General features: G+C 52.5%; 1 protein-coding gene across 10 annotated transcripts in view; it reads left to right on the plus strand.

The window, feature by feature from the left end:
* Positions 1-27,070, plus strand: part of MAPT (microtubule associated protein tau) — a 99,536-nt gene that overhangs the window by 42,937 nt on the left and 29,529 nt on the right. For 6 of the 10 annotated variants that reach the window (XM_045984600.1, XM_045984605.1, XM_045984608.1 and 3 more), the window contains exons 2-5: positions 10,859-10,987; positions 15,016-15,102; positions 17,621-17,707; positions 21,260-21,325. In XM_045984600.1, the coding sequence (XP_045840556.1) occupies positions 10,876-10,987; positions 15,016-15,102; positions 17,621-17,707; positions 21,260-21,325 (352 nt within the window). In that variant the 5' untranslated portion in view covers positions 10,859-10,875. Of the gene's footprint in view, positions 1-10,858; positions 10,988-15,015; positions 15,103-17,620; positions 17,708-21,259; positions 21,326-24,908; positions 26,025-27,070 lie in introns of all 10 variants that reach the window. The other 4 variants (XM_045984604.1, XM_045984609.1, XM_045984607.1 and 1 more) reach the window with 2 other exon arrangements.

Here is a 27,070-nt window from a genome sequence, read left to right on the forward strand (position 1 = left end):
CCTGGAGGCCCCTCAGCCTCTCTGTGTCTCAGTTTCCCCAACTGCAAAATGGAGCTGAGATGACCTGTGAACCTCACAAACGGGTACTTGCGGGTGGCTCCTCCTGGATTAGGGCTCCAGAGTAGAGCGTCATGATTCCTTGATGGAGGTCCCTACCCAGTGTCAAACCCACCCAGCGAGGGCTAGGATTGCAAACTCACAGCCACACGCAGCCCCGCACCAGCCTGGGCAACTGAGCCTCACTGCCAAAATGGAGGTAAGAGGGATGCCTGGGTGGCTCAGTAGGTTAAGCAGCCTACTCTTTCTTTTTTTGAATATTTTATTTATTTGAGAGAGGACAGAGTGAGAGAGGGAACACAAGCAGGGAGAGGGAGAAGCAGTCTTACCGCTGAGCAGGGAGCCCGATGCAGGGCTCGATCCCAGGACACTAGGATCATGATCTGAGCCGAAGGCATATATGCTTAATGACTGAGCCAGCCAGGCACCCCAAGTGTCCAACTCTTGACTTCAGCTCTGGTCATGATCTCAAGGTCCTGGGATCAAGCCCATTGCTGGGCTCCACACTTCAGAGTCTCCCTCTGCCCCTCCCCATGCTTACTCACTCACTCCTCCTCGCTCTCAAATAAATAAATCTTTTTTTAAAAAACAGAGATAGATAATATTTCCTACTTCACATAGGTTGTTATGAGGATTAAATGAGATAAAATGTGTAATAGTGCCTGGCTCTAGAAATATCTTTTCTTATAAAGCGAAGACTCCAGAAGGCTAAAGGAGTTGGAGGGGTGGCCTGAACCACCCCCCTCCATCACCTCTTAAGTATAATCTTATGTTGGTTTATGGACCATTTGCTGCCTGTTAGAGCTGGAGGATAGAGACACAGCAGCAATGCTACAAATTATATCCAGTAAAGATCAACCAGAAATAAAATAAAGTTTATTAATGCATACATTATATGCATTATATTATATACATGCATATATATTATATATGAATAATATATATTATATTATTCAGTGAATAAAGCAGGCAACAGAATATGGTCTTATTTAGGGAAAATTTTAATGTGTGCCCAGGAGAGGTATCTGTGGGGAAGTTCCCCAACACGTTAAAAGTGATTATTTTGCTTTGTTCTTTCACATTTTTATATTTGACTTTTTAATATTGACTGAGTCACTTTTTTCTTTTTCTCTTTTTTTTTTTTAAGATTTCTATTTATTCATTTGACAGAGAGATCACACAGAGAGGCAGGCAGAGAGAGAGAAAGGGAAGCAGGCTCCCTGCTGAGCAGGGAGCCCGACGCAGGGCTCCATCCCAGGACCCTAAGATCATGACCTGAGCCGAAGGCAAAGGCTTTAACTCACTGAGCCACCCAGGCGCCCCCTGAGTCACTTTTTTTTTTTTCCAAAAGATTTATTTATTTTAGAGAAAGAGAGAGTGCATGCATGTGTTGGGTGGGGAGGGGCACAGGGAGAGGGAGAGAATCTTCAAGCAGACTCCTCGATAAGTACAGAGTGCATCTCAGGGCTCGATCCCAGGACCCTGAGATCATGACCTGAGCTGAAATCAAGAATCAGATGCTCAACTGCCTGAGCCACTCAGGTGCCCCTAGAAATCACTTTTATAAAACAATGCATTTTTTTTCTCTCTCTCCCTAAGAATTAAGAGTGGTTTGCCCAAGGAAGGCAATTTTTTGTTCTGGTTTTCTTGGTTTTGATGTCAGAAGAGACTCCTCTTTATCCATTTGGTGTTCTGAGTTCAGGGGATTCATCGCAGGTAGAATTAAAGTGGTGTCCAGGGACATGGGTGGTTCCTGAACAGGACAGAGGCTCAGCAGCCTGTCTCTACCACCCGTCAAGATGTCACACAGCAGCGCTGTCCTCATTGAAAGGTGACTGATGGAAAAATCTCTCGGAAAGGGGGTTGGAGAAAAAGCGACCACAGTGCTGAACAGAAAGGCCACCCAAGCCTCATCTGTCACCCTGCCAGATGTCACAGCACTATTTCGTTATGCCAGCGACTACAAACAAGGAGAGAAGCCTTTATTTTAAAAAAAAAATTTTTTTTAATAGAAATCTGAGGCTTAAAACTAGAATTGTCCTCTCAGACACAATCTGAATTTTCTTACGCTGGTGGACATCAGCCGGCTGACATCAGCCATGACACGCTGTCTGTGCACAGCAGCGCCACCTCCCTCCAAAAAGCGGCCTTCATTCATGCTTTCATACAACTGCTGATTGTTCTCTCTGGATGGAGGCCCAGGATTATTCCATTTTCTTCTCACCAACGTTAAGTCTTCCCTCTCTGTGGGCTCCTTTATCTTCTCTCCTCTTAATTTGGCAGTTAGGCTTAAAATCTGGGTTTTTTTTTTATTATTGTCCAGATTTGGTTCTAGAACATTCTGTGGTACACATGTGATGTGACCACAAGCTCACATGTTAGAGCTCTTTGGAGGTTTGCCATGCCACGAGTTTTCCTGGGGATATCCCTGTGCCTAGCTCCGTGCTGCCTACTAGCCGTGGGGGGCAGGGGAGAAAAGGGACAGCACCAGCGGAAAGGCCACACCCCAGACACTCATAGATGGGACCAGCTGTTAGTGAATGGTGTCTGAGGTATGGGGGTTGCCGGGAGTCAACCTCAAGGGGCTGTTGATTTAAACCCTTGAGGGTTTTTCTCTTCCTCTGGTACAGCTGGCTCCCAGCTTCCCAAGCAGAGGGATTTCCTAATGACCTGGGGCCCGGCTCCGCCTCAGCCCGGGAGAGGAGCATGCGTCCCCTTCCATTAATCTCTGTATCTTAAAGTAAAACAGGCGGACCGTCAGTGTTACAGAATAGAGTGCAGATAAGACGAGGACATTTTCGAGGTAAAAGGCTTTTAAGTTCAGTGGAGCAAGGGTCCCGGTGTTCCTAAAGAGCATCTGCATCACCACTTGATTTTGTCACGATGAACAGTCCGCTTAACAGGGTCAGATTCTGGTGCCAAGCTGGCTGGGCTTTGAATGCCGACTCTCTGACATGCCTACTGCCAGACTCGAGACAACCTACTCAGCCTTCCCGTGCCTCAGTTTCCCCCTCTGTAGAAGGAGGCGTCATAATGGAGGCAGGTGTATGGATTAAAGGAGTCGGTACCTGGAGACACTTGAAAGGCGGCTCCTTTCGTTAGGAGGAATCCTGTTTTCCACCGGAGTGCGCTGGCACGTTCCCGATGGTGCCGAAAAGGGACCGGAGCAAAGGAAAAATGGGATGCAGGAGCCAAAAATAACTTCGGGGAACAAAGTTCATTGTAAGGTTGTTTTGGATTCTAGATTTATCTCTGCTGGATCTTCAGCTTTCTGAGAGAGGTCCATTTAGGGTGTTTGTTTCTTCAATAATAGCTTTATTGAGATACGTCCTGTACCATGAAATTCACCCTTGACGTCCTGTACCTTGAAATTCACCCTTGAAAGGGGGCAAGTCTTGTTTTCGGCCGATTGGCGAAGCTGGGCATCGGCACTGCTCTCTATTTGCAGTGCGGGATTGCTCGGCGGAGGGGGTCTGGGGGCGATCCTCCTCTCCTTGGACCCACCGGTCGGGGCCATCCGGCTTTGCGCCGAGTCACGCGCCGCCGGCCGCGCGTCTGCTGCCCCCTAGCGAGGCTGCCCCTCGGCCTGGGACAGCCCCGCCCCCGAGGTGGGTTCGCGGAAGGACGCGCGGGTCAGACTCCCGCAGCTCGGTCCGTGGGGCTCCGAGCGCCGTGCGCCCAGGGCCCCGGCTGCCCTCGGCTCTCCCTGCGGCCCGGACAGTCCGTCCTGTCGCTCAGTCCTGGACGGGGGGGAAAGGGCTGTGCTTTTTAAACAGTGTTGGAAAGTCACCGGGAGGATGTAGTAGCCTGGAGATGGGCTTGAGCATCAAAAGATCCAAGTTCACGGGCACCTGGGTGGCCCAGTCGTCAAGCATCTGCCTCCGGCTCAGGTCATGATCACAGGGTTCTGGGATTGAGCCCCGCATCGGGCTCCTGCTCAGCAGAGAGCCTGCTTGTCCCTCTCCCACTAGAACAGGAAAGAGGCAGTAGGAGCCGGAAGGCCATTTGGTCTTCACCTACACCAGGTAAGGACTGCCCTAGGTGAGAAAATACCTGCAGACGCCCTGAGAACCGTGCTGGAGGAAAGGCCTGGTGGAGAGCACAGGAAGGCATCGGAACTGGCAGGAATCCATGTCCCAGAAGACAGTGGGGCCAATGGAGCCCTATCTGAATCCGAGTCAGGTCCCAGGCTGCCTCAGTGGTCTTGGGCAAGTCATTTAGCCTCCGGGGTCCTTTACCTGTCAGGGATTTGTGTCCTGCCAACCTCACAGGTTTGTACCGAGCATAGATGTTCTGTCACAGGGAAGTGTCCAGGAAAATGGCAGATACGTGCCAGAGTGAGCAGGGTCCCCTGGTGACATTCCAGAAGTCACTTCTCAGCAGGACTAGGTGCCTGGGGTTCCCTCATTCACCCTCCCAGGGCAGCCCGGGGTGATCAGAAAACAGAGGTGCCTCTTCAGATAGGCTCCGCAGGAGACGGGATCTCTGCCAAGCAGACAGTTGGCTCCTTCTGGCAGCCTGGGGAGGCCCCATTCTTTGGGAGTAGAAGGGAGCGGGGGTCTCACCTACACCTACATCCTTATGCCCCAGGAAGGCCCAGACTTTTCCAAACAAGGGAGAAGTTGAAGGTTGTCTGAGGGACCCTGCTGGTCTCCTCCTTCTGCCATCTTCCCCTGCCCACCCACACCTTCCTTCTCCCTCCACGGTTTCACGTTATCAGATAAGTCACAATAAAAAATTCCACTTTACCTTGTTCCCGAACTCGTCATTTATTAAAAGACCATGAGTATCCATCAAAGGATCAATGGAGAAATAAAATGCGGTGTGTCCATACAGTGGAATCTTATTAAGAAAGGAAGCCCTGAGTCCTGAAAACATTATGCTGAGTGAGAGAAACCTGGGACAAAAAGGCCGCATGTACAATGATTTCAGTTCTCTGAAATGCATAATCCAAGGAGACAGAAAGTAGACGGGTGGCCAGTGGGCAGGGACTTAGGGGTGGGGGGGATGAGAATATACTGTTTCATGGGCACAGGGTTTCTTTTTGGAGGGATGCAAATGTTTTGGAGCTCGTTAGAGGTGGCAGTTGCATAAAGTGAATTGTTCACCTTAAAATGGTTAAACTTCTGTTGTGTGACTTTTCCCTCAATAATAATAATAATAAAGGGGCACCTGGGTGGCTCAGTGGGCTAAGCCGCTGCCTTTGGCTCAGGTCATGATCCCAGGGTCCTGGGATCGATTCCCGCATCGGGCTCTCTGCTCAGCGGGGAACCTGCTTCTACCCTGCTCCCTCTCTCTCTCTGCCTGCCTCTCTGCCTACTTGTGATCTCTGTCTGTCAAATAAATAAATAAAATCTTAAAAAATAATAATAATAATAATAAAAATAAAGACTGGGTAGCAGCAGTCATAATTTGATTCAGGGCTTCATCCCTCCCTGTGCCTTTCCCTTATCCTGCCTTCACCTGCATGTCTTTGTCTGTCTGTCCCTCTCACCCTGTGGACCCTTGACTCCTTCCCTGGCCCCATTCCGACTCTGTCCATCAGCAAGGTGGCATGAGGCTAGGGGTGTGACCCTGTAGGACAAGGTGCCTTCCCTCGTGGGCCAAAGCTGGCTAAGCTACAGGACGACAGGGACAGACCCCAGGACACTCTGGCTCTTGTCTTTCTCTAATTAGGTATTTATCCCAGGGGTGCTTAAAAATGGCCCTTTTTAGCTTACAGATTTAACTTAACTTTTGTGCCCCTCCTAGAATTTCTTGCTTACGTCCTACCCTCCCCTGCCTTTAAGTCACTGCCTGGGAGAACAGGAGGTAGGAAATGAGAGAGACAGAAAGAAGAGAAATTGGTTGGGTGATTTAGAAGAATAAGAAAGCAGAGGGCAGCCTTAAGAAAACAACTCCCTGTGTGTTTATTTTCCTGTCTGTGCGTCCCTTTTAGATTACAGGGATCTGTGGGGTGGTGGCCGAGTCTAGTCTGGCTTGTGTACCCACCTCGGGGCTGTGCTTATTTTGTGTTTTCTAGTCTGCTGTCTTTGGCTGAAAGTCTTAGGGCTGGGATGTGTGGCTGTGTCGTTTGTCAGAGGAAGGGAACTTTAATTGGCGAGATTATATATTCAGGGCTTAAGTGGAGGATGGGCTTTGGGACTGTGCGACTGAACCATGAGCCGAATGTGGCAAGCCATATAGTGCGTGTGGGTTCCTGGCGTCTCACACCTCCCAGGCTCCCTTGGAAGAACTGAAAACCTGTGATTTTAAAATATGAGCAACCACTGGGTTGGGGGCAAGCTGGCCTCAAGAATAGAGAAAAGAGGGGCGCCTGAGTGGCTCAGTGGGTTAGAGCCTCTGCCTTCAGCTCAGTCATGATCCCAGGATCCTGGGATCGAGCCCCGCATCGGGCTCTCTGCTCGGCAGGGAGCCTGCTTCCTCCTTTCTCTCTCTCTCTGCCTGCCTCTCTGCCTACTTGTGATCTCTGCCTGTCAAATACATAAATAAAATCTTAAAAAAAAAAAAAAAGAATGTCCCCTCCCATGCCTGCATTCTTCTGCAAAACCTCCTGAATTCTACCAGCTTCTTTGCACAAGCTCATGGAGTGAGAGATTGTCTGCTAAGGGATCCCAACCATCTGATAGAGAGAGACCTAGAAAATGCTTCCCGTGTTACCCCCCGGAGACCTTGAGGGGAACCTGTCGCTTCTGGGCCAATGCCAGCATTGGAGCTGCAGCCTGATCACCTCTGCTGCAGAAACTCAGAGCTCTTTGCAAATCATCAGCATCATGAAGGCAAGGGTCCCACTCACTAAGGCAGCATAGACAATGGCAAGACATCAAGAGTGACATCCCCAGCAGGAAAGTGCGGGACAGAGAGGTTTAGAAACCAGAACAAATGGGAAGTAGTACTATGGTCTTGCAATAGGAACACCAAATATTCCTAAGGGAGCAATTTTTATCGTCTTGGCACATAACACAGTTCCAGCCAAAATCCCAATGGAATTTTGAGAATTTGAGAAAAAATATTCTAAAGGACGTCTGTAAGAGAAAACATGCAAGGAGGTCAAATGGTTTTGAAAAAGAAAATGAGAGTGTCCACGGCCACCTAGAGAATAAAACTTGAGATCCAAAGCTTCACTCAGGGGTGGGAGTTGGGGGGCAGTTCTGGCACCAAAACGGACGGATAAATGAGGCAGAACAGCTGGTTTGTTTGCTTGAGCGAGAGGACAGATTCTGTGAATACGGCTGGGTCTTTGGTTTCACTATTCTTATTTGGGAGGAAATGTTTTGATTCCTACCTCATGTCATACATCTAAATAAATCCCCCTCCCCCCACAAATAAATTAAAAAAGAAACAAAACAAAAAACCTTGCAGGTCGGAAGCCATCAGGAACCAAAATAAAGGTGACTGACTGAAGAAACTTTCTGCCACACATATGAGAAAGGGTTGATGTTTTTCATGCATGAAGAGCTCACTCAAGTCATTACAATGAGGACTGAGATCTGAACAGAGGGGCAAAGGCTATGAACAGGCATTTTATAAAAGAGGAAACCAATCCATGAGATTTTTACTTCTACGCCTCCATTCACCATGTTCCAGGTGGGGAAACTTGGTCATTCATCGAAAGGAATCGATCCCATCTGAAGACCTAAACCCCCAGAGCTCATCACACTTCTGAGCATTCACTGAGATCCAATGAATCTTTTTTTTTTTTACATTTTATTTATTTATTTGACAGTGAGAGGCACAGCAAGAGAGGGAACACAAGCAGAGGGAGTGGGAGAGGGAGAAAGCAGAGCAGTGAGCCCGATTCGGGGCTCGATCCCAGGACCCTGGGATCATGATCTAAGCGGGAGGCAGATGCTTAACGGCTGAGCCACCCAGGCACCTCGAGATTCATCGAACCTTGAACTGCGGCTAGGCGGGGTGGCTTGAGTTGGCTAGCCTGGCTCACCTGGACCTGGTGGTGTGTCTCCAGCCAGTCTGGGAGGCCTTGAGCTTCTGGGGCGACCCCCCCCCCCCCCCGGCTCCAGGGTGAGGTGTCTGGTGACTCAGCCAGATAATAGTGACTCATGGACCGGTCTCGGGGACAAACCATTGGGTGGTGACCAGGGACGCCCTAAGGGACTCCATCAGCAAGGAAGATGCTGGGGAGGGAACAATAGTTTTCTCAGATAATGGAACTGTTCCCTCTTAGAAGAGGGGTTCTGACATCTGGGGGCTTTCTAAGGGCAACAGACCATTAGCATATCTAAGGGTAGAGAATATCACCACCAAACCCTAAGCCTGGAAGGGTGAATGGGGACTCTGATCTTGCCTTTGCCAAGAGCTCCCTGAGCGACAGGGTCCTCAGTCAGAATGAGAGGAGTCCCCTTCTCTATACGTGGTAAATACCTAAGTGGGGTCAGGCCACCCACCCAGCAGAGGTCCCACTGAGTTCACTTTTTTTTTTTTTTTAAGATTTTATTCATTTATTTGACAGAGATCACAAGCAGGCAGAGAGGCAGGCAGAGAGAAAGAAGGGGAATCAAGCTCCCTGCCGAGCAGAAAGCCCAATGCGGGGCTCGATCCCAGGACCCTGAGATCATGACCTGAGCTGAAGGCAGAGGCTTTAACCCACTGAGCCACCCAGGTGCCCCTTTAATATTTTACTTTTTTTTTTTTAAAGATTTTATTTATTTATTTGACACACAGAGAGAGATCACAAGTAGGCAGAGAGGCAGGCAGAGAGAGAGGAGGAAGCAGGCTCCTTGCTGAGCAGAGAGCCCGATGCGGGGCTCGATCCCAGGACCCTGAGATCATGACCTGAGCCAAAGGCAGAGGCTTTAACCTACTGAGCCACCCAGGTGCCCCTAATATTTTACTTTTAAGTAATATTTACATCCAATGCAGGGCTCAAACTCACAACCCCGAAATCAAGGGTCACACGTTCCACTGACTGAGCCAGCTGGTCACCCTTGTGGAAAAATTATAAAAGCTACAATTATAGGAAGGAAAGATTAAAAGAAAACAAGCACAATGTAAACAGTCAGAAAAATAGAAGGATAACATAGGCAAATATATTTGAAAGGAATTTCAAAAGGTTAGAGATAAACTGATCCTCTGGGCTACTTTTACGACTCTTCTGTAAGTCAATAATTATCTTCAATTATTATTTAAAATAATAATTAAATGAAAAGCTGATGTGAATCTGGGGCGAAAATTAAAAGTAAAAATAACAAAAAAACTATAGGGGCGCCTGGGTGGCTCAGTGGGTTAAGCCGCTGCCTTCGGCTCAGGTCATGATCTCAGGGTCCTGGGATCGAGTCCCGCGTCGGGCTCCCTGCTCAGCAGGGAGCCTGCTTCCCTCTCTCTCTCTCTGCCTGCCTCTCTGTCTACTTGTGATCTCTCTCTGTCAAATAAATAAATAAAATCTTTAAAAAAAAAAACTATAAAGATGTAAATAAATACATGTAAAATAAGTCAACACATATATGTGTTTACTACATCGATTTTTTTACATATACTTACATTTCCGTGGGTGTATGTGTTATGTATATTTCTGTAGCTATGTGTAATGAGTCACATGAATGCATGTAAAATAAATCAAGACAGAGCTGAGAGTTTTAAAGGGTAAGAAATAAAAATGAGGGGCGCCTGGGTGGCTCAGTGGGTTAAAGCCTCTGCCTTCGGCTCAGGTCATCATCCCAGGGTCCTGGGATTGAGCCCCACATCGGGCTCTCTACTCCGCAGGGAGCCTGCTTCCTCCTCTCTCTCTGCCTGTCTCTCTGCCTAGTTGTGCTTTCTCTCTGTCAAATAAATAAAATATTAAAAAAGAAAGAAAGAAAGAAAAACGAAGACCAAAGACTACAGAAAGGTAAAGAGAGGAAGTAGGAGCAACCAGGACAGGAGTGTTTCAGAGATAAGAATAAAAATAAAGTAGAAAATAAATAATATGAGATAAGTAATTTAAAAGGAAGTTGTCTGGGACACCTGGGCGGCTCAGTTGTTAAGTGTCTGCCTTGGGTTCAGGTCATGTTCCCAGGGTCCCAGGATCAAGTCCCACATCAGGCTCCCTGCTCAGTGGGAAGCCTGCTTCTCCCTCTCCCACTCCCCCAGCTGTGCTCCCTCTCTCCCTGTTTCTGTCAAATAAATAAATAAATTCTTTTTTTTTTTTTTTTTAATTTTTATTTCTTTGACAGAGAGAAATCACAACTAGGCAGAGAGGCAGGCAGAGAGAGAGGAGGAAGCAGGCTCCCTGCCAAGCAGAGAGCCCGATGCGGGGCTCGATCCCAGGACCCTGGGACCATGACCTGAGCTGAAGGCAGAGGCTTTAACCCACTGAGCCACCCAGGCGCCCCAAATAAATAAATTCTTAAAAAAAAAAAAGTCAGTTTTGCTTCGCCACTGTCCTGTGATGGAAAGATCACGTTTGCCTCTCTGTGCTTCATTTTCCTTACCTGTTGTCTTCCCTCTCCTGTTTGGTCTTTCCCCTTTCCATTAAAAAATTTAAAAATTCAAGCTACTAGTCAGCAGCATTTATATTTTAATGAAGTGGAGAGAGTGCTGGGCTTAACAAGTCAGGCCCACTGGACCTGCCCACCAGGTGACTTTGATTAGGAATGGACGTGATACAGATGAATTCAGAATGCCCATCAAGGTCAAGGGCACACCAGATGAGGCTAGGCATCCCATAGATGGGCTGGGAAGGCGGAGAGCTGTCTGCTACGACCCGACCCCCCCCCCCAGGAGGCACTTCTCTCCCGCTCCCCACCCCCCCACTTAGGTCCCTTAGCTCAGCATACCCTGCTCACCCACCATCTCCCTTCCCCAGGTGGGCCTTGACCCAGGATGGCTGAGCCCCGCCAGGAGTTCACTGTGATGGAAGATTCTGATCTCCCCTCCCAGGGGGGCTACACCCTCCTGCAAGACCATGAGGGGGACGTGGACCACGGCCTGAAAGGTGAGTACACAGCCCTGCACATCCAGGGGCCCAGGCACTGAGCTCTGGGAAGGGCTGGCCGAGGCGTGCCCATGGAGATTTTAAAAAAGGAATTTTAAGTACTTCTGTTGGCTTGTCAGTGGAGTGAAGCCTCTTAAAGGGCCAAGAGAACTCAAAACGTGAGGCTCTTGGAGAATGCACCTTTCCAAAGGAGAGTTTGACAAGCGGGCGGGCCACAGCTTGACCCAGATTCCCCGGGGGGGGGGGGGGGGGGTTGTCAGTCTGAGGCTGGAGCCTTTAGCCACATCGATTCACCTTTAAACCGGCCACACACATTAGCGAGCAGAGCCCTCGGCTTGGGACATTATTTGTGTGTCTTTACGAGTCTGTCTGGGCCCTGTTTCAGCAAGAGCCGGTCAGCTCTGGGATTCCTGCCGTACCTACCCTAACAGACTACATCCTGGAAACCTCCAAATATTCTACAGTACAGCCTTTGGGCCAAATTGTCTTGGCCTCCTCCTCCCCCCTGCCAAACACATGTGTTTCATTGCACTGACCACGGAGTCTGGGCAGGCCAGATGGAGAACACTGTGCCCTCTCTCCGGCTTCGGATGCTGTGCTCTGCGTCCTCGCCAGCAGCTCCAAGCGGCCCCCGTGTAAGGATTCCGTCCCTGCCCTCCAGACCCATTTCTAGGGAGACAAGATAGCAAACAGCCTGCTGTTCGTTCTCTGTTAATGCTAAGAAGGACAAAAACACTTTGTGGCCCGTGTATGGAGTAGCGCCCGTTAAGTGGCGGAGCTCCGAGGTGGAAGGGGTCCCCTCTGGGTACCTCTGTCCAGGAAGGTTCCTTGCAGGACATGGGGTCACCAGGATGTCCCCTGAGTTGGGAAGCCTGAGGAGCCATAATTCCTACTGGCAGGACTTCCCGTGGGCCTGGTTCCAAAGATGACGTCTGTCTCTCTGTTTAAGCAGAGAATGTAAGAGTCAGAGGAACCCAGGGATCGGACAGGTAGGCTCCCGGTGGGAGGAGAAGGAAGAGGGGGTACGCTGTCCTGGGGAGCTCAGAGGCTGCCCGCTGGCCTTCTTGGGGCCTCCCGAGCCCAGGTGCAGGAGGGAGGGGGTGCGGGGAAATATCCATGCCAGCCAAGTGTCCCAGGGGGCCACACCTGCCCTCCAGATGTCAGGCTCCAAATGGTGGCCAAAAAAAAAATGTGTGATTTGACCCCTCCCAGTCCATAGCCCAGCTCTGGCCAGAGCTGCTAAGGTGCGGCTCCCACTGGGGGCATTGAGGAAATCTGCTTTCTCCTTTCAGGCCTGCTCACTCCCTTCCTCCCTTTGTCCCCCACTGTCTCCTCCTCTCCCACTTTCTCCTTTTCCTCCTCCCACCTTGTTTTTTCTTCTCCTGCTGTCTCACCCATGCCCCTCCCTCTATAGCCGCTTCCCCTTTTTTTCTCTCCCCGCCCTGACCCCAGGCGTGTGGAATGAGAGGGGTGGTGACCCCCAGGACCTCCATCCCAAAGGCAACCTCACTTTCACCCCACAGCCCTCCCTGGCTGAGGCAGCTTTCGGAAGGGAGCCAGAGTTTGCCTTGTTCCTTGACCCCCTGACCTCCTGACTGGGGCTCTAAGAGCTCCTAAGAGGACCTGAGCCCACACATCACATCCCCACGCAAGTCTGCGTTGTGTCATGACGACCATCCCTGCCTCTACACTCAGAGTGTCCCGATTTGGGTGACAAAGTCTGTCAACGCCCTGCTTATAAGGGAACTTCCCTGAAATGGTAATTCGGGCATTTTTGTAGAACTGTAGGATTGCAAAGGCCTTCACCACCAATGTCGTGGGCAATGCTCACAGTAAGTGCTGAGGGCAGGTGTTACTTCCCTTGGTTGACAGACGACAGGCAGAGGGGAATCCCTCACGGGTAGAGTCCAACTTAGAATCACAAAGTACTGAATTCTGTCCTGTATGAATTGTGCCAGTGACTCTCTATTTAGAGTAGGCTGGTTTAAATATGAAATTTAAAATACATACAATGTTGCGAAGAAGGTACCATAATAATGTCGGATGTCAATAATTGGGGAAGCTGGGTGTGGGGTGTATTCTCTGGAGTTTACTATTTTTCTGTAAATCTACAACTGTTCTCAAATAGAAATTTCATTTAAAAAAATCTGGGAGAAAAAGTGATTTTTACCATTCCTGCTTTTTTGGAGGGGAAATGAAATTCTATTTGTAAAGTTAGAACAAGTTTACCAAGTTCTTTTGTGTCTCAGAGTTGTCTAAAGTATGCTTCCTAAAACCACTCAATTCTTTAACATAAAACATGATCAGAAGATCTATGCTAAGACATATTTTATATATATATATACATATATATGCAAAATTTAAGTTGCTAACCTTTTTTTTTTCATTTTTTTTCCATTTTATTTATTTTTTCAGCGTAACAGTATTCATTCTTTTTGCAGTTGCTAACCTTTTTGTCACTGATGTGAAAGGAAACATTTGTAGATGGTTTGCTTACCGAAAGAGTATACTTCCCAAGAAAGCAAGTGATACTTAAGAGATTTCCATAGTTCTTATCAAATTTATTCTTGCTCCTAGGAATTTCGAATGAGTTATTTTTATACGGGGAGTGAGCAGCGTGACTTGGCAGAAGATGTCACTTAACTAGCAACGTCTTAGATAAGTGACAGACTATTTTGAATAATGACAAGAAACCACGTATAAAATACTAGAACCAAGAGTATTTACGTGGAGGCTCCCAGTTGGACAAGGGCTCCATACGGCCAAGAGCTGCCAGGCAGGGGAGGGGACCGGGGTTTAACTGATAGAATCAGGCACCGTAAGGAATTAAAAGGTGTTCATGGGTCAACTTCTTAGACCTTCCAGATAAGACATTCAAAAGAGGCTTCTTCCTCCTTTTTTCCCTCCCTCCAAGAAATTTAACAAAGCTCAGGTAATTGGTGAGGCTGGCAGGCTCAGGACCCAGCAGGGGAGGGGCTGTTCCGAGGACCAGCATGCTTGGGGTGCTCTCCCGCCTTATGGTCCCGAGCTTGCACAGTCAAGGCCGGTTAGTAGTGACCAGACCCAGCAGACCGTCTGCAGATGCTCCCTCACCATTTGTCCAAAGCCTTCTTAAGGTAGTTGGTGGGTTTTTGCCAGCCCTGGGGCCAGGCTGCTCAGTCTGTGCTGGAAATTTGTTTAGGATGAGCCCTTCTTTTGGCCGGATGGTCGCCCCCAGGGCTGGGTACCCAGTGCTGGCATTTTAGCAAAGGGTGTCTGATCTCACACTGCGGTTGAACGTGACTTGCCTTTTCTCATTTGGGGTTACTTCTTCGTGCACAAACCAATGTCCCCAGACCCTGGCCTGAAATTGTCTCCAAGGCTGCCCTCACCACAGGTGGAGTGGCTTTCCCGAAGCCCACCAGAGCCTCCTTGGCTCCGGATTCTGCAAGGACAGTTGTCTCGTGGGTAACCCTGGCTGACATTTCAGGTGTTACTCTGGTCCTGTTGGTCTGTCCTTGGAGAGCTTTCTATGGAAGGAGCTGAGTCAAGTCCAGACACATGGCCAGAAGTCCAGTTAGAAGGCGCAGTGTCTGCCCTGAGCTCATTCCTTTTCAGAGGAAGGAGTTGGATCTGAATGTTTTTCCAGGCATCTACTTGTCATCGACAAGTGGTAGTGATCTCCCAAACACCTCTCTGTCAGGAAAGACACAGCAGTGGTGTATTTGAAGCTTGGCTTGGTAGTATTGGCCGCCCTTTTGTTAATAGAAGAGCCCTTGCCTCCTTTGAAACAGCCAGCTGATTAAAAGGCAGTTTCTCTTCTCGCCCAGGAATGAGCATCTTTGCCTGATAACCCTGGTATGGGGACACAGTTGTGTTGGGGCTGGGGTGGGATCGGTGACTTTATCATGTGGCCCCCTCCCATCCATCTGGGTTCCACTCTAGGGGATTTTCAGGTCTGAAAGACCCTGCTCCCCATTTCCTCCTGAAGCCGAAAGGAGGGATGGGGAGAGGCCGCCGTCCTGAGCGGCTCGTTGTGTATGTTCCAGAGTCTCCCCTGCAGACCCCCGCTGATGATGGATCTGAGGAACCGGGCTCTGAAACCTCGGATGCTAAGAGCACGCCGACGGCCGAAGGTGGGCCCTCCTCTCCCTGCTGCATTCAGACAGCCGCCCCCTGCCTCCAGCCTGCGCTTAGCCATGCTTTCAGCTCCGCGTGCCACCCTTCCCGGCTGCGTCTGCTGCCGCCTGTCCCTCTGGCTGAGAGTCATGCTTGTTCCGTGCTTTGCAGGATGGGCTCGGGCCCCGGAATGTGACAGGAGCCAAGCCCTGCTTTGATGCCTTGCTGACCAGGGCGAGGTTTGGGCACCTTCGTCGTGTGTGCCCTTTGAGGTGGCCGCATTTGCAGAGGCTAGGATCTGTGGCAAAGCGGGGCCTGAGCACGGCTCCACAAAGCCCCTGTTCCATGTCGATATCTTCCCGCACTCCTTCAGAAGTCCCCGCTCACGTTATCTCTTTCAGGAGCCACCAGGTCCCAGAGCAGCCGTTGGGCTGAAGAAGGGGAGGGCTCAGTGCACATCTCCAAGCTCACACGTTGGGCCTGGTATGGTTTAGTTTCCTTCATTTCTTCGGCTCTGGGCTTCGTCCGGGCCTCTAGACCTTGGCCAGGGTGTTCGTTCCAGCACATCTCCTACCCTATCCTCTCTAGACCTTTGGTGTCGAGGTTATTATAAAGCTTTTTTATTTATATTATACATATAAATTCATGTATTTCCTGAAGAGCTCCTTGGTCCTGATTTTGACCACCTGCTCTTGCTTCCCATCTATGTCCATCAAGACTGCATTTGATTTCAGATCATGGAAAACCCAACTAGCTGCAGCACGGATATGAAGAGCTTTCTGTGTCTCATGTAATAAGATGTCTGGAGGGCAGCAGGACCCCACGGTCATCAGTGCTCTTCCGTCTTTATCTGCTGCCATCCTGAACAGTTGGATTGTTGCTTCATGGTGACAAGATGGCTGCTGCACCTCCAAGCATCACATTGGCTTTCACAGCAAGAAGAAAGTAGCCAAGCAAAGTGGCCAAAAGGGCCCTGAAACCAAATGTTTTTCCTTTTTATTAGGAAAGCAAGAGTTCTGTGACAAGTCCCAGCCTGCTGACCCCCACTTATGTCTCATTGGCCAGAGCTGAGTCTCATGGATGCCCCTGGCTATAAGCAGGAGGCTGGAACGTGGAGCATTTTGTTTTCTGACTCACTAGTTGTAGAAATCAAGGGAGAGGGGCATTAAGGATGGCTTTTGAGTTACCAGTCTATGGCATCTGCCCTTCCATCTCTCCATCCATCCCCCAGGAGGCCTCTCAGCACTTCTCCTGGCCCTGCCCGTGACTTTGGAGGCTGTCACGGATGAAAACCTGGCTCAGCATCTCCCAAGTGTCCAAGTGTCCACTTTTGAATGAATTCAGAAAGCGACTGCCAAGTGCCTGCCGACTGTTTGGCATAAGGGAGCGTCTGTGGGGGAGAAAGTGGGTGAGGCCCTTCCCCCGTGGTGTTCAGCCTAATGAAGAGAATACCCATGCCTAGTGCTCATTGCTCTTCTTCTTAGGGCTGGTGATGCAAGACATTTCCCGCTGATCTTGTTAGGACAGTTTTGCAAGTTGCTACCGCCCTGTGAAAGCCCTCAAAGCCTAACGCCAGACTTCATGGCAGCCTCCCAAATCATGGTTTTCAGTGCTCCTGTCAACATTATTCTGGAAGAATCTTCCAGCCAAGTCTCGCTGCACTCTGGATCCTGTACACGTGTGGGCCCCAAGAGCTTCCATTCCCACCCCACGGGGAAGGGGACCCTGCGGGTGGTGGGTTTTTCCAGGCTGCTCTGTCTTCTCCCGAGACAATCATAATTAAAATGGGTTCCATTTGACTAACTGACTCAGACTCTTGAAAAACTTTCAAAGCTGACAACTCCTTCTGTCTGCCTGGAACAGCCTTCGGGTGTGCTAGGGCAGTGCTCGGGGAGGACTGCGGATTTGGTAGTGTTCACCCTGACGAGAGGCTGACAGCCGTTCCTGGTGGTGGGTTTTTACCTCTGGCCTCTGCTCCGAAGGTGGACCATCTGTTGTCAAGGACTGTTGTCAAGCACCCAACCCTGGACAGGACAAGCCTGTCCATTGCCCCCACCTGCCCAGGGGAGTCTGTGCTTCCAACCATCAGTCATGGGCTCAGGGGACAGGGGCTGGGAGCTGGGCGCAAACTTGCTGGTCACCTGGCAATGACACTCCCATTTCACAGATGAGGAAACTGAGACCCAGAGGTCAAAGGTCTTGCTCCAAGCCTCATAGCGATCATCTGCTATTCAACATGCCTTCTTTCAAAGCTCCTGGGCCCACCCCCCAGCAGTCTCTCTCACTGCAGTGTTGACATGGGGACTGTCCCCAGCAGATGGCCTGGGCATCTCACGAGCCGGGGCCACCAAGCAGGGTACAAATCTGCTTCCTTCGAAGACATCAGGCTCTGGGCCCTGCTTTGTGGTGTTGCTTTTTTGCATGCCGCTGAGCCCCCTCCTGCCTCCCCGTCCCTGCCCGCTCCCACACTAGAAGTAAGGTGAGGGGTGGGCCTGGCTCCTCCCAGCCCCCCTGAAGGCGACTCTCGGTTTGCAGACGCAACAGCGCCCTTAGTGGATGAGGGAGCCCCCAGCGAGCAGGCGGCCGCTCAGCCCCACACGGAGATCCCAGAAGGAGCCACAGGTGAGGGTGACTCCCATGGCCGGGCGCCCGGCTGCCCTGCATGGAGGAGGGGTGCGGACAGGGCTGACGCTCTCCCCGAGTGAGGCAGCCACGTGGGTGGATGCCGGGATCTGGGGTTCTCGGGTCGTTCCGAGTTTGGTGCCTTGATGCCCTGTTGCTTCCGTGGCTGCCTGCCAGCCTCTCGACGGACCGAGGCCCTTCAGGAGTCCTCCCAGCTTCTCTTCTCCCACCTCAACTCAGAGCTCTTGGCCAGGTCCTCTGAGGCAGGCGGGGGCGCAGATTCTGTCTTCTTCACCCCCAGCTCAGTCCCGTCTCCTGCTGGCACTCTGCCCAGTGACAGAGTCATCTCCTAGTGGGCTGTTTACCGCCGGGGCCCCCCAGAGCGTGGCAGGGTCTTAATGGGACAGACCCTAAGGAGTTCGGCAATGGGATCTAGCACCCATTTCTAGGACTGTTGCTTCAATCGTGTTTGCACAGAACAGGCGTGACCAGACTGTACTGTCTACGCAGATGGTGGGAGTAGCTCAGTCAGGGCGCCCACCAGAGCCAGCGAGATGACCCCAGGGCCTCCAGGGGCCCTCAGAGCTGCCCGTGCCCTTAGGATGTGGCGCGCTCGGCCCAGAGTGCTTGCTGTCATCCCTCCTCTTTGGGTTTCCGTAAAGACTCAGCTGTTGGCGTGGCGATTTGGGGGTTGCTCAACAGGACAGGCGGGAGAGTGCTGGACGGGATTTCACCAGCGGTGGAGAGTGGGGGAAACGTCCCCAGATGGGAGTCTCCTTTCCTTCCTGAAGACAGTGCTCACGGCAGTCATTTGGGAAACTTTTGGGGGGGCTCTATTTGTGGAGAGCCCCACCCACCCACCATGCAGAGGTCCAGCAGCACCCGCCGCCCCAGCTCATCAAAGTAGTTTCTGCTTTGTGAGTTGATCTCTTGAAATGGAGAGAAGGCGGGGCCTCATCCTGACGGTGAAGGTGGCTTGAAGGCCGTGGAATGACTCATGGACTGAGATCTTGGATAACCGGATTTTTGTCTTCCCCGTCCCAATGCAGCTGACTCAGTGGGGGAGCCCTTCTCCTCCCAGTGTGAAAACTGTAGCCTGCTCTTGACTTCGTCATCACTCCTCGGTAACCTAAAGTACTCTTGTCTCCTCAGTGGCAAAACGCAGTCTGCGAGTGCTGCGTGGCATGCCTGGTTCGATGCAATAGCCCAAGCTCATTGGGGGTTGCAGCCCTCCCTTCTGGGGCTGGGGAGGTGGGGGAGGCGGGAGGCAGGAAAATTCGTCCCGGATTGGCACTACGGGGAGTCAGCTTCACAGGCTCTGCTGTGTTTAAAGTTGACTCTTTCTCTCGTGGGCACCTGTCTGGAGCACTTCCAGCCCCTGCATCCCTGTTATCCCCCCGCAGGTCCCCCCCCTGCACTGGCTTCCAGCAGACACTTCTCTAACCTCATGGGCTGAAGCCGCGCCCCTTCACTCTACCCCCAAATCAGGGCCAGCGCATCTCTCCTGGTTTTCCCAGGTGGGATTCTGACAGCAGTCCGCCATGTCTTTAACCCCAGGGACACACACAGAGTGTCTGAGTGGTGCCTTGAAACTGTTTCAATGGGACTGTGATGGGAGGTGGCCCCGTAGCTGTCCTCCACACTCCCAAGCCCCGCTTTCCACCTTCTGCATCTTCAACGAGGTAGAGAGATTTCAGAGTTGGGGAACTTGTTTCCAGCTATCGTCTTGGATGCCCTGTACCCTAGTTTAGTCCTTGCTTGGGCGTGTCACAGTTGCTGTATCTTGGCGTGCCGATGAAACTTCTCCTTGGAGGTCCTTTTGGGGGTGTGGTGTGGCCACCCCACTGCAGGAACCCCCACCTTGCTGGGGTGGGAGCCCCTGCTTCTGGGGGCTTCAGGGAGAGAGTGACGGCCCAGCCATTCTCACATATCTGAGCCGCCCCCTTTGGCTTCTCTGGGCACCGCCCTTGCTGGGAACTGGGTTGGGGGGGACATCAGAGTTACCAGCAGCTTTCAATTTCTGACATGTGCCAGGGCCAAGAGAGTCAACCCTGCACTGGCCTGTGAGTGCAGCGACTTCCCAGCACCCCAGCAGTCCTGACATGCCCACGTGTCCCCTCATATTCTCAGTGTCCAGGACTCCATGCCGCTCAGCTGGACTTGCTGTCAGTCCAAGGCTTTCTGTCATGGCCTGGTCAGAAACTCAGACCACATCTATTCTTGGAGCTGCCTCTCCTGGACGGTTGGCTCTTGTCGAATGACACGGAGCTGTCACCATTTGACCTCGTGGGTGGCACAGTGTCGGCTGGTGGGGGCCCAGAGGGTGGTCATGTTCATGGCCTGGCAGATGGGGAGCCTGCTGCCGGCCCCCTTCTATCCTCCCTACAGCTGTTCTGGGACAGCCCATGGGCTAGGGGTTTGTAAAGTCACTGTCCAGCGACCCCGAGAATCGTCCTTTTCCCTCATCCGTGCTTTCTGGGGTGGGTCCAGGCTGGTCACTTGGCATTTCTGTCATAGGTATAAAATCTTAAACATCTCAGGGCTGGGAGAAAAGACTGGTGGCCCAGCCCGCCACTCGTAGACATCTCTTCAGGGTGGTGGCTTCTCGGTCCGTGTCTGTCGGGGCCGGAGGATTCTTCTGGGGCCATGAGGCAAGCACACGTCAACATGTGGCCAAGTTGCTTTATAGACCCTTTCTTCCGGACACTGGTATCTGTTGTCCGGAGCAAAGTCCTGGTTCTTCATGGTACAGAAATTGGCATTGCTGTAAAGCGTACTGATTTCGGGGCTGCCGGAGATGTGGTCTCCCTGAGCAGGAGCCCAGGACGTCCTCAAAGCTGCTCTCTGGCACCGCTGACCCCCCTCTAAGCAGGGGCGCCTACTCCTAGCCTGTGGTTAGAGGTGTTTGCCCTGTCATTTGGAGACAAGAAACCAAACAGCTCTGCGGCGCCTTCCATATGCCCGGCACTCAGCCAAACACATTCGCTCAAATTCTCGTATTAACCATTACTCCCGTCGTATGAGACAAGCCGGTGTCATCACCTGGGGGTCTAGATGAGCTCACGGGCTCAGAGAGGTGAAATAAATGGTGGTGCCTGGTTGTGAGCCCCAGCCTGACTCTACGGCCCTAGATAATTAGTGCTTCCTTGTACCCCAGTGCCTCTGGAGCCCTGGCTGGGGCTGGGAGCGTACCTGCTGCTCAGACCTGGTTCCGGGGTCAAAGGCTGAGCACAAACTGGCTCTCTGACCTCACCCCTCCTGCATGAGCGGGGCACTCAGGCCCCTGCGCCCCTGCGGAAGAGGTCTTTCCTGCAGGATCATGTTCATGTGGAAGGTGTGTGGGTGCGGCGGGTTCGCTAGGTGCTTTCATCCACATCCACATCCCCAGCAATAATGTTTGTGAAGAGCCAGAGGGGCCGCCCCTTGGTACCTCATAAGATGTGCCTTTCCTGAATGTTCTCGGAAAAATCCCAGAAAATGCAAAGAGCTTTGTTTCTGGCAAACAGTAACTATCTTTGCTTCTATCTTCTTCATTTGCTGACCACAAAACAGCTGAGGAAGCAGGCATTGGAGACACCCCCAACCTGGAGGACCAAGCTGCTGGACACGTGACTCAAGGTCAGTGGGCTAGAATCGCCGACCACAGTGTGGGGGTTGGGAGGGGGGAGCTGGAAGCACTCCAAGGGGCTCCACCCTGTAAAGACAGTCTGTACCCGGGCCCGACTTCTTGGGCCCAGACTTCTAGGAGTTGGCGCTCATCGAGGTTGGGCTAATTAGATAAAGAGCTCTAGTCCCCTTTTTTCCCCCCAATACAATCTCTGGGTGATTCCTAAGCTGTTTAGTGGGGAGTCAAGAATGTCCCAACAGAAACACAGAGATGCAGGATGGGTGATTTCCTCTGCAGGCTGCCCTCTGGCCTGTCCCAGGAGCAGGGCCTCAGCCGTATCCCAGCCCAGCAAATTCTTTTCAGCTTTCTCCTGGGCAAGCTTCAGACCTTACCGTGATGCTCTCTTCTCAGAGACCCAAACTGCCGTGTTCAAGGAAGCCGGCTTTCTGTGAGCATTTGGCACACGTGTTTTATGAACTTAGTTTTATAAATCCTAAAGATTCCTTAATCTCAGGAAATGGAGACCTCTGATAGACAGGGAGGCCTCTAGGTTTGTTTTTTATCACTCGCCGCGTCAATGAACTCGAGAGTGTACTGTATCATGGGGAAGTTTCTAGATTGCCAAAGAGCTAGGAAGACCCTGTTCTTCTCTCCAGAAAGTGATGTGGGATTTGTCCAACATTTAGTGCTGCCGCTGGGGTCCGCTGGCTTTAGGAGGACCCTGGTCCCAAAGAAGGGTCTCGCTGAGGGTGTTTTGAAGCTTAACTCCATGTGAGAGGGGTCTGTGCCCCAGAGCGGGCTGACGTGCTCAACTCACGTGGCACGGAGAGGCGTGTTTTCATTTTTAGACTTAAAAAGAGCCTCAAAAAATATTAGAAGGGATAATGAATGTAAGGGGGAGCCCTAGCCTGTGCGTTACAAACAGACCCTACCTCCTCTTTCTTTTAGGTCATGGTTTTCAACTTAGGTAAAATGAGAGGGTTTTCTAACCTCTGGAGATGATCATTTATTTCCATAGGAAGAAGTGGATTTGAGTTTTTTCCCTACGAATTTTTAAAAAGATTTTATTTATTTATTTGACGGAGGGGGAGGGGCAAGCACAAGCAGGGGGAGTGGCAGGCAGAGGCAGAGAGAGAAGCAGGCTTCCTGCTGAGCAAGGAGCCTGATGCGGGACTCGATCCCAGGACCCCCGGCTCATGACCTGAGCCGAAGGCAGACGCTTAACGACTGAGTCACCCAGGCGCCCCTTCCTATACCTTTTTGCTAAAGGCTATGTGTTCCTGCCCCTGTGACATATGCCATGCAATGAAAAGATCAGGCCGATGTCTTTATTTTTGTGCCACTGACTTCTTCCATTTTTCCGTCAGTGGCTTAGAGTCACGTAGATACAAGGATGAACACCAGATAGACACTGGCCGTGGGAAGTGGGCACCAAATCCGCGAAACATGGAGGTTTCTATCTCTGCTCCCAAGACCAGCACCTCTTGCCTTGATGCAGACTGCTGGTCCATACTGACAAGGCCTCGTCCCCCCGGTGAACCCGTGTGAAGCTTGGACACACGATCCACAAACACATCTTATTTCCCAAAGGCCTGTGGTCTGTTTTCAGATTTAGGAAGAGCCACGTAACCATAGCCCTGTTGTTTGATCTTCTTGAAGTTTCCATGGCGGAAGGCAAACCTCTGGCAGCCCGTGTTCTTGAAGAACCTAAGATAGACGAGGCTGCTTCAGGATGGCGCCCAGGGAGCTGAGTGTCAGGTGTAGGAAGGCCTTACCCGCGTCCTGCTCACAGCGGGGCTCGCCTTTTGTCTGTGTCGCAGGGACTGGGGCCTCCTGAGGGCGAGGTGAGGGGACCGTTTGTCCGGAGTCCGGAGGCCTCCCCCTGGTGGGCCAGATACTGTTTACCTCAGACCGTGGCCCCGCCCCCCACCCCCAGATGACCGCGGTGTTTACTCCGTAGGAGCTCCTCATAGCACACCAGCAGCCGCACAGACTGTTCTCCCAGCCTGGCTCCGGCCTCCGGAAGTCTGTGCATGAAGTTAGGTTCAGTCAAACACACACACACACACACACACACACACACACACACACGTGCGTGTGCGCGCGCGGCACCATCAAATACTAATGACTTTTCAAGGTGTGTTTACTGTTTACGTTTGGGGCCTTTGTCTCTTTTGTCATGAGGGTCTTCACAGTCTCCTGGTGTATCAGTACAGTCACATCCTGACCACAAACAATTTCTAGAAAGCTCTGGGAGGAAAGCTCTTTCCAGAAGGCAGGGAGACCTGGCCCGCCAAGGAGGTGTAGACAAGGCTGTGCACGCAGCCTCTGGCCTGTCGAGCTGGTTGGTTGACGAGGCGTCATGGCCTTGAGACCCATGTTCAGATTATCCGTCCTTCCTCCTGTTTTTTTCCGGGGGACCGACGGACGGCCCCAGTAAGGTGCCCATAACCCTGCAGAAAGCAGAAATGAGCCTGTCTTCCCGACACCAGTTTGCTCATGTCATGGGCCTTCCCCCGCCTCCCTCCCCTGATCTCCTCCAGTACCCTGAATCTTTGGGGTCCTGTGGTGGAGTTGTATGGGTTGTTCTGTGGAGACTAGACGCGAGGTGCAGAGGTTGGGAATTAAAACAAACAAACGAACAAAAAACAACAAGAGAGGATGTGGGTTAGGAGTACCGGAGAGCATGACTCCTGTCCTTAATACGCGCTCAGGGCTCACGGGAACGCCGCCCGCACGGGTGAAAGAGTGAAGTGTGCCCTCCGCCACGTGCTAGTTGTGGGACACGCTGAAAACTGGTCTCGTTGGCGGACACAGCAGCTTGGCCACGCAGAGCCCTTTCCCCGCCACAGCGGCCAGCCTCGCCTTATAGATGCAGAAGTCCCCTCCCTGTCCACAACCTGGATAATCTGAATCGTGCTTCTGTTTATAGGAACCTTGTGGCCGGTCTGTTAGCAAAGACTCGAGCCCTGGGGGTGATGAATTTGGGCATTTTCCAAATTGTAAGGCAGGCTTGGTGTATGGGCAATTGCTGGTTTCATTTGGCAGAAAGAAGAAGCAGAGAGAGGGAGAGAAAAGGGTATCCTCACTGCCCCGAAGCCCGGGCCTAGCTAGAGGCCAGAATCTTCAGGAAGCTCAGGGTCCCTGGAGAGAGGGAGAAGCTTCTGTAGCCTAGGAGTTTCAGCACGAGGCAGCCCTACGGCGGGGCCGGCAGCCGTGGAGGTGCTGACGTGCTCTGAGCCCACCCAGAGCCCGCGAGAGGCAGAGGACTGATGCTGGCGCTAGATGGGGCCTCGGAGGTCACCCAGGTCTGAGCACCTATTTCACAGATGAGGAAACGGAGGCCCAGAGAGGGGAGATGCCTGCCCACCCAGTGTCGCCCGGGGAGTCCGTGTTAGATAGACCAACAGAGCTCTCATTCTGAGCAATGGAAAGCAACAATGATGAGCCCAGGGTGCGCGCTCCTCTTTCTTTTTCGGCTGGGCTTGTGATGCTGTTTAAATGTCCTTTTCTTATTTCAAGAGTGCGTTCTCTCTCTTAAACAATTAACGCGTCCTTGCCAACCTTTTGCCACCGCCGCCTCTTCAAACCCAGAGGAGTTGAGAGTTCCAGGCCAGCGGAGAGAGGTACCTGAGAGGCCCCCAGCCAACGGGCTTAGCTCTCAGGATCAGCCTGAACACGGCAGAGAAGCTTCTGGGGTCTCCGTACTGCCTCTGGGGGAGAAACGGCCAGAGACCCCCGCGCTGGTGGTCCCCTGCCATTCCCAGCATCGCCCCATCTGTGAGCCATCTTCTCCAACAGGAGGCCCTCAGGAGCCCCACCAGGAGTGGGGACCCAAACCAGGGGCTGAGGTCAAGGGGGGTCTGGCCTTTCCAAAGCCCACCTCCCCTGGATGTCTCCAGATGGAGTCTGGGGGTGTCAAGCCTGTCCAGTTGAGCCGCCCCGGGGAGCCAGGGCACCGTGGAGGTGAGGCCACCGACCTGGGCACCCTGGGTCTCACAGGCCAACGTGTGTCCTACACACCTGGGGCTCCCATCGAGCCTGACGGCCCCAGGAAGGCCACACGCCAGCCTTCGGAGACAGAACCTGAGGACACAGAGGCCAGTCGCCATGGCTTGGAGCTGCCGGAGTACCAGTTTGTGGGAGACCTGCGCAAGGAGGGGCCCCCTCTGAAGGGGGACCATGACAAAGAGAGGCAAAGGGGCAAGGACGTCGACGAAGACCGTGATGTGGACGAGTCCTCGCCCCAGGACTCCTCTCCCTCCCAGGTCTCCCCAGGTCTTCAGAGCTCCCCCACCCGAGGCGGGCCACCCCCCCACCCCGCAGTTTCTAGAGGAGCCACTGGCTTCCCCAGTTTCCCAGCCGAGGGTGCCATCCGCCTCCCTGTCGATTTCCTCTCCAACGTCTCCACAGAGATCAAGTCCTCAGAGCCCCACGGGCCCAGCGCAGGGCCCACGGTGGAAGGGCAGGACACACCCCCCGAGTTCACCTTCCACGTGGAAATCAAAGCCAACATGCAGAAGGAACAGGGACAGTCAGAGCTGGATTTGGAAGGGGCTGCCCTCCCAGGGTCCCCCGGAGAGCAGCAAGAACCCCAGGGCCCTTCTGGGGGAGAGGACACAAAAAAGACTGACCTTCCAGAAGCCTCTGGAAAGCAACCTGCCACTGTTCTGCCAGGGAAGCCGGTCAGCCGGGTCCCTCAACTCAAAGGTCTGTGTCTTGAGCTCCTTCGCTCCTCCCTGGCGACCTCGTGTGGCACCTGGGCTGCGGGCACTGCCGCCGAGCTTCGGGCCCCTCCTTGACTCCCGCTGCTTCCAAGGTTCCTCGGGAGAGTCACTGAAGCCGCCCGCCGGACACTGCCGCTCACCCTCCCACAGCCGCCTCCTGCCCCTCAGGCTCCGGTAGCACGTGCTCCTCTCACGCTTGCCCGCCATGCTGCATGTCACCAACACCCCACCCAGCGCTGTCCACCCTGTCCATTCCTCTGGCCCCTCAAAGGACCCACCATGGTCCATCAGCCCACAGGTGGCTGGTGTGCTGCCCTCCGCAGAGCGGATAACAGCTGGTCTGCTTTTGAGGGCTGATTATGGGCGCTACAGTCATTGTCCAGAACCCTCCCGACCCTTCCAAGAGGGTGTAATTCACTCCACTTGGCCCACGAGGAAGCAGGCTCAGAGAGGTAAAGTCACTGGCCGAAGGTCACCAGGTAGTAAGGGACAGAGCCACATTCAGAATCCGGGTGGGTCTGCTCTGAAAGTCACACTCTTCCCTGTTCAGCACAGTGCCTTCTGGAAGGTTCTGAAGGGTGCCCTCCACGCCCAGAGACACAAAGGGCATGAGCCTGCCTTCTGCTGCTCTTGTCAGTGGACAACGCATCACATGCGGCAGATGACACAGACATGAGCATTTGGGGGTAGCCCAGAGCCCAAGCCGAGCCTTCGGCCCAACAGCCCCCCACCCCGTCTGCCCTATCTTGCAGCAGGGGAGACGATGAGCAAAACCAAAATGTTCCTGTCTGAATCTTCTCTTCCTCCCTTGGGGGAGCCTGGGAACCCCTGTGCTGGGATGGCAGGGGCCTCGGGAGCACAGCAGCCCTTCGGGAGCTGGGGAGGGGGTAGGGGAGGTTCCCCCGTGTTGGCGTCTCTGTCAGGAAGACAAGGAGGCCAGCGGAGGCCTCGGGTGCATTCATACATTTAGGACATCTAGTGTGTTGGAATTATTCTCAGGGCTCAGAAATCCCTCACTTGAGCGGCCAA

The sequence above is a fragment of the Meles meles genome, chromosome 18 (assembly GCF_922984935.1).
Source record: "Meles meles chromosome 18, mMelMel3.1 paternal haplotype, whole genome shotgun sequence".
In the NCBI taxonomy this organism is placed as follows: Eukaryota; Metazoa; Chordata; class Mammalia; order Carnivora; family Mustelidae; genus Meles; species Meles meles.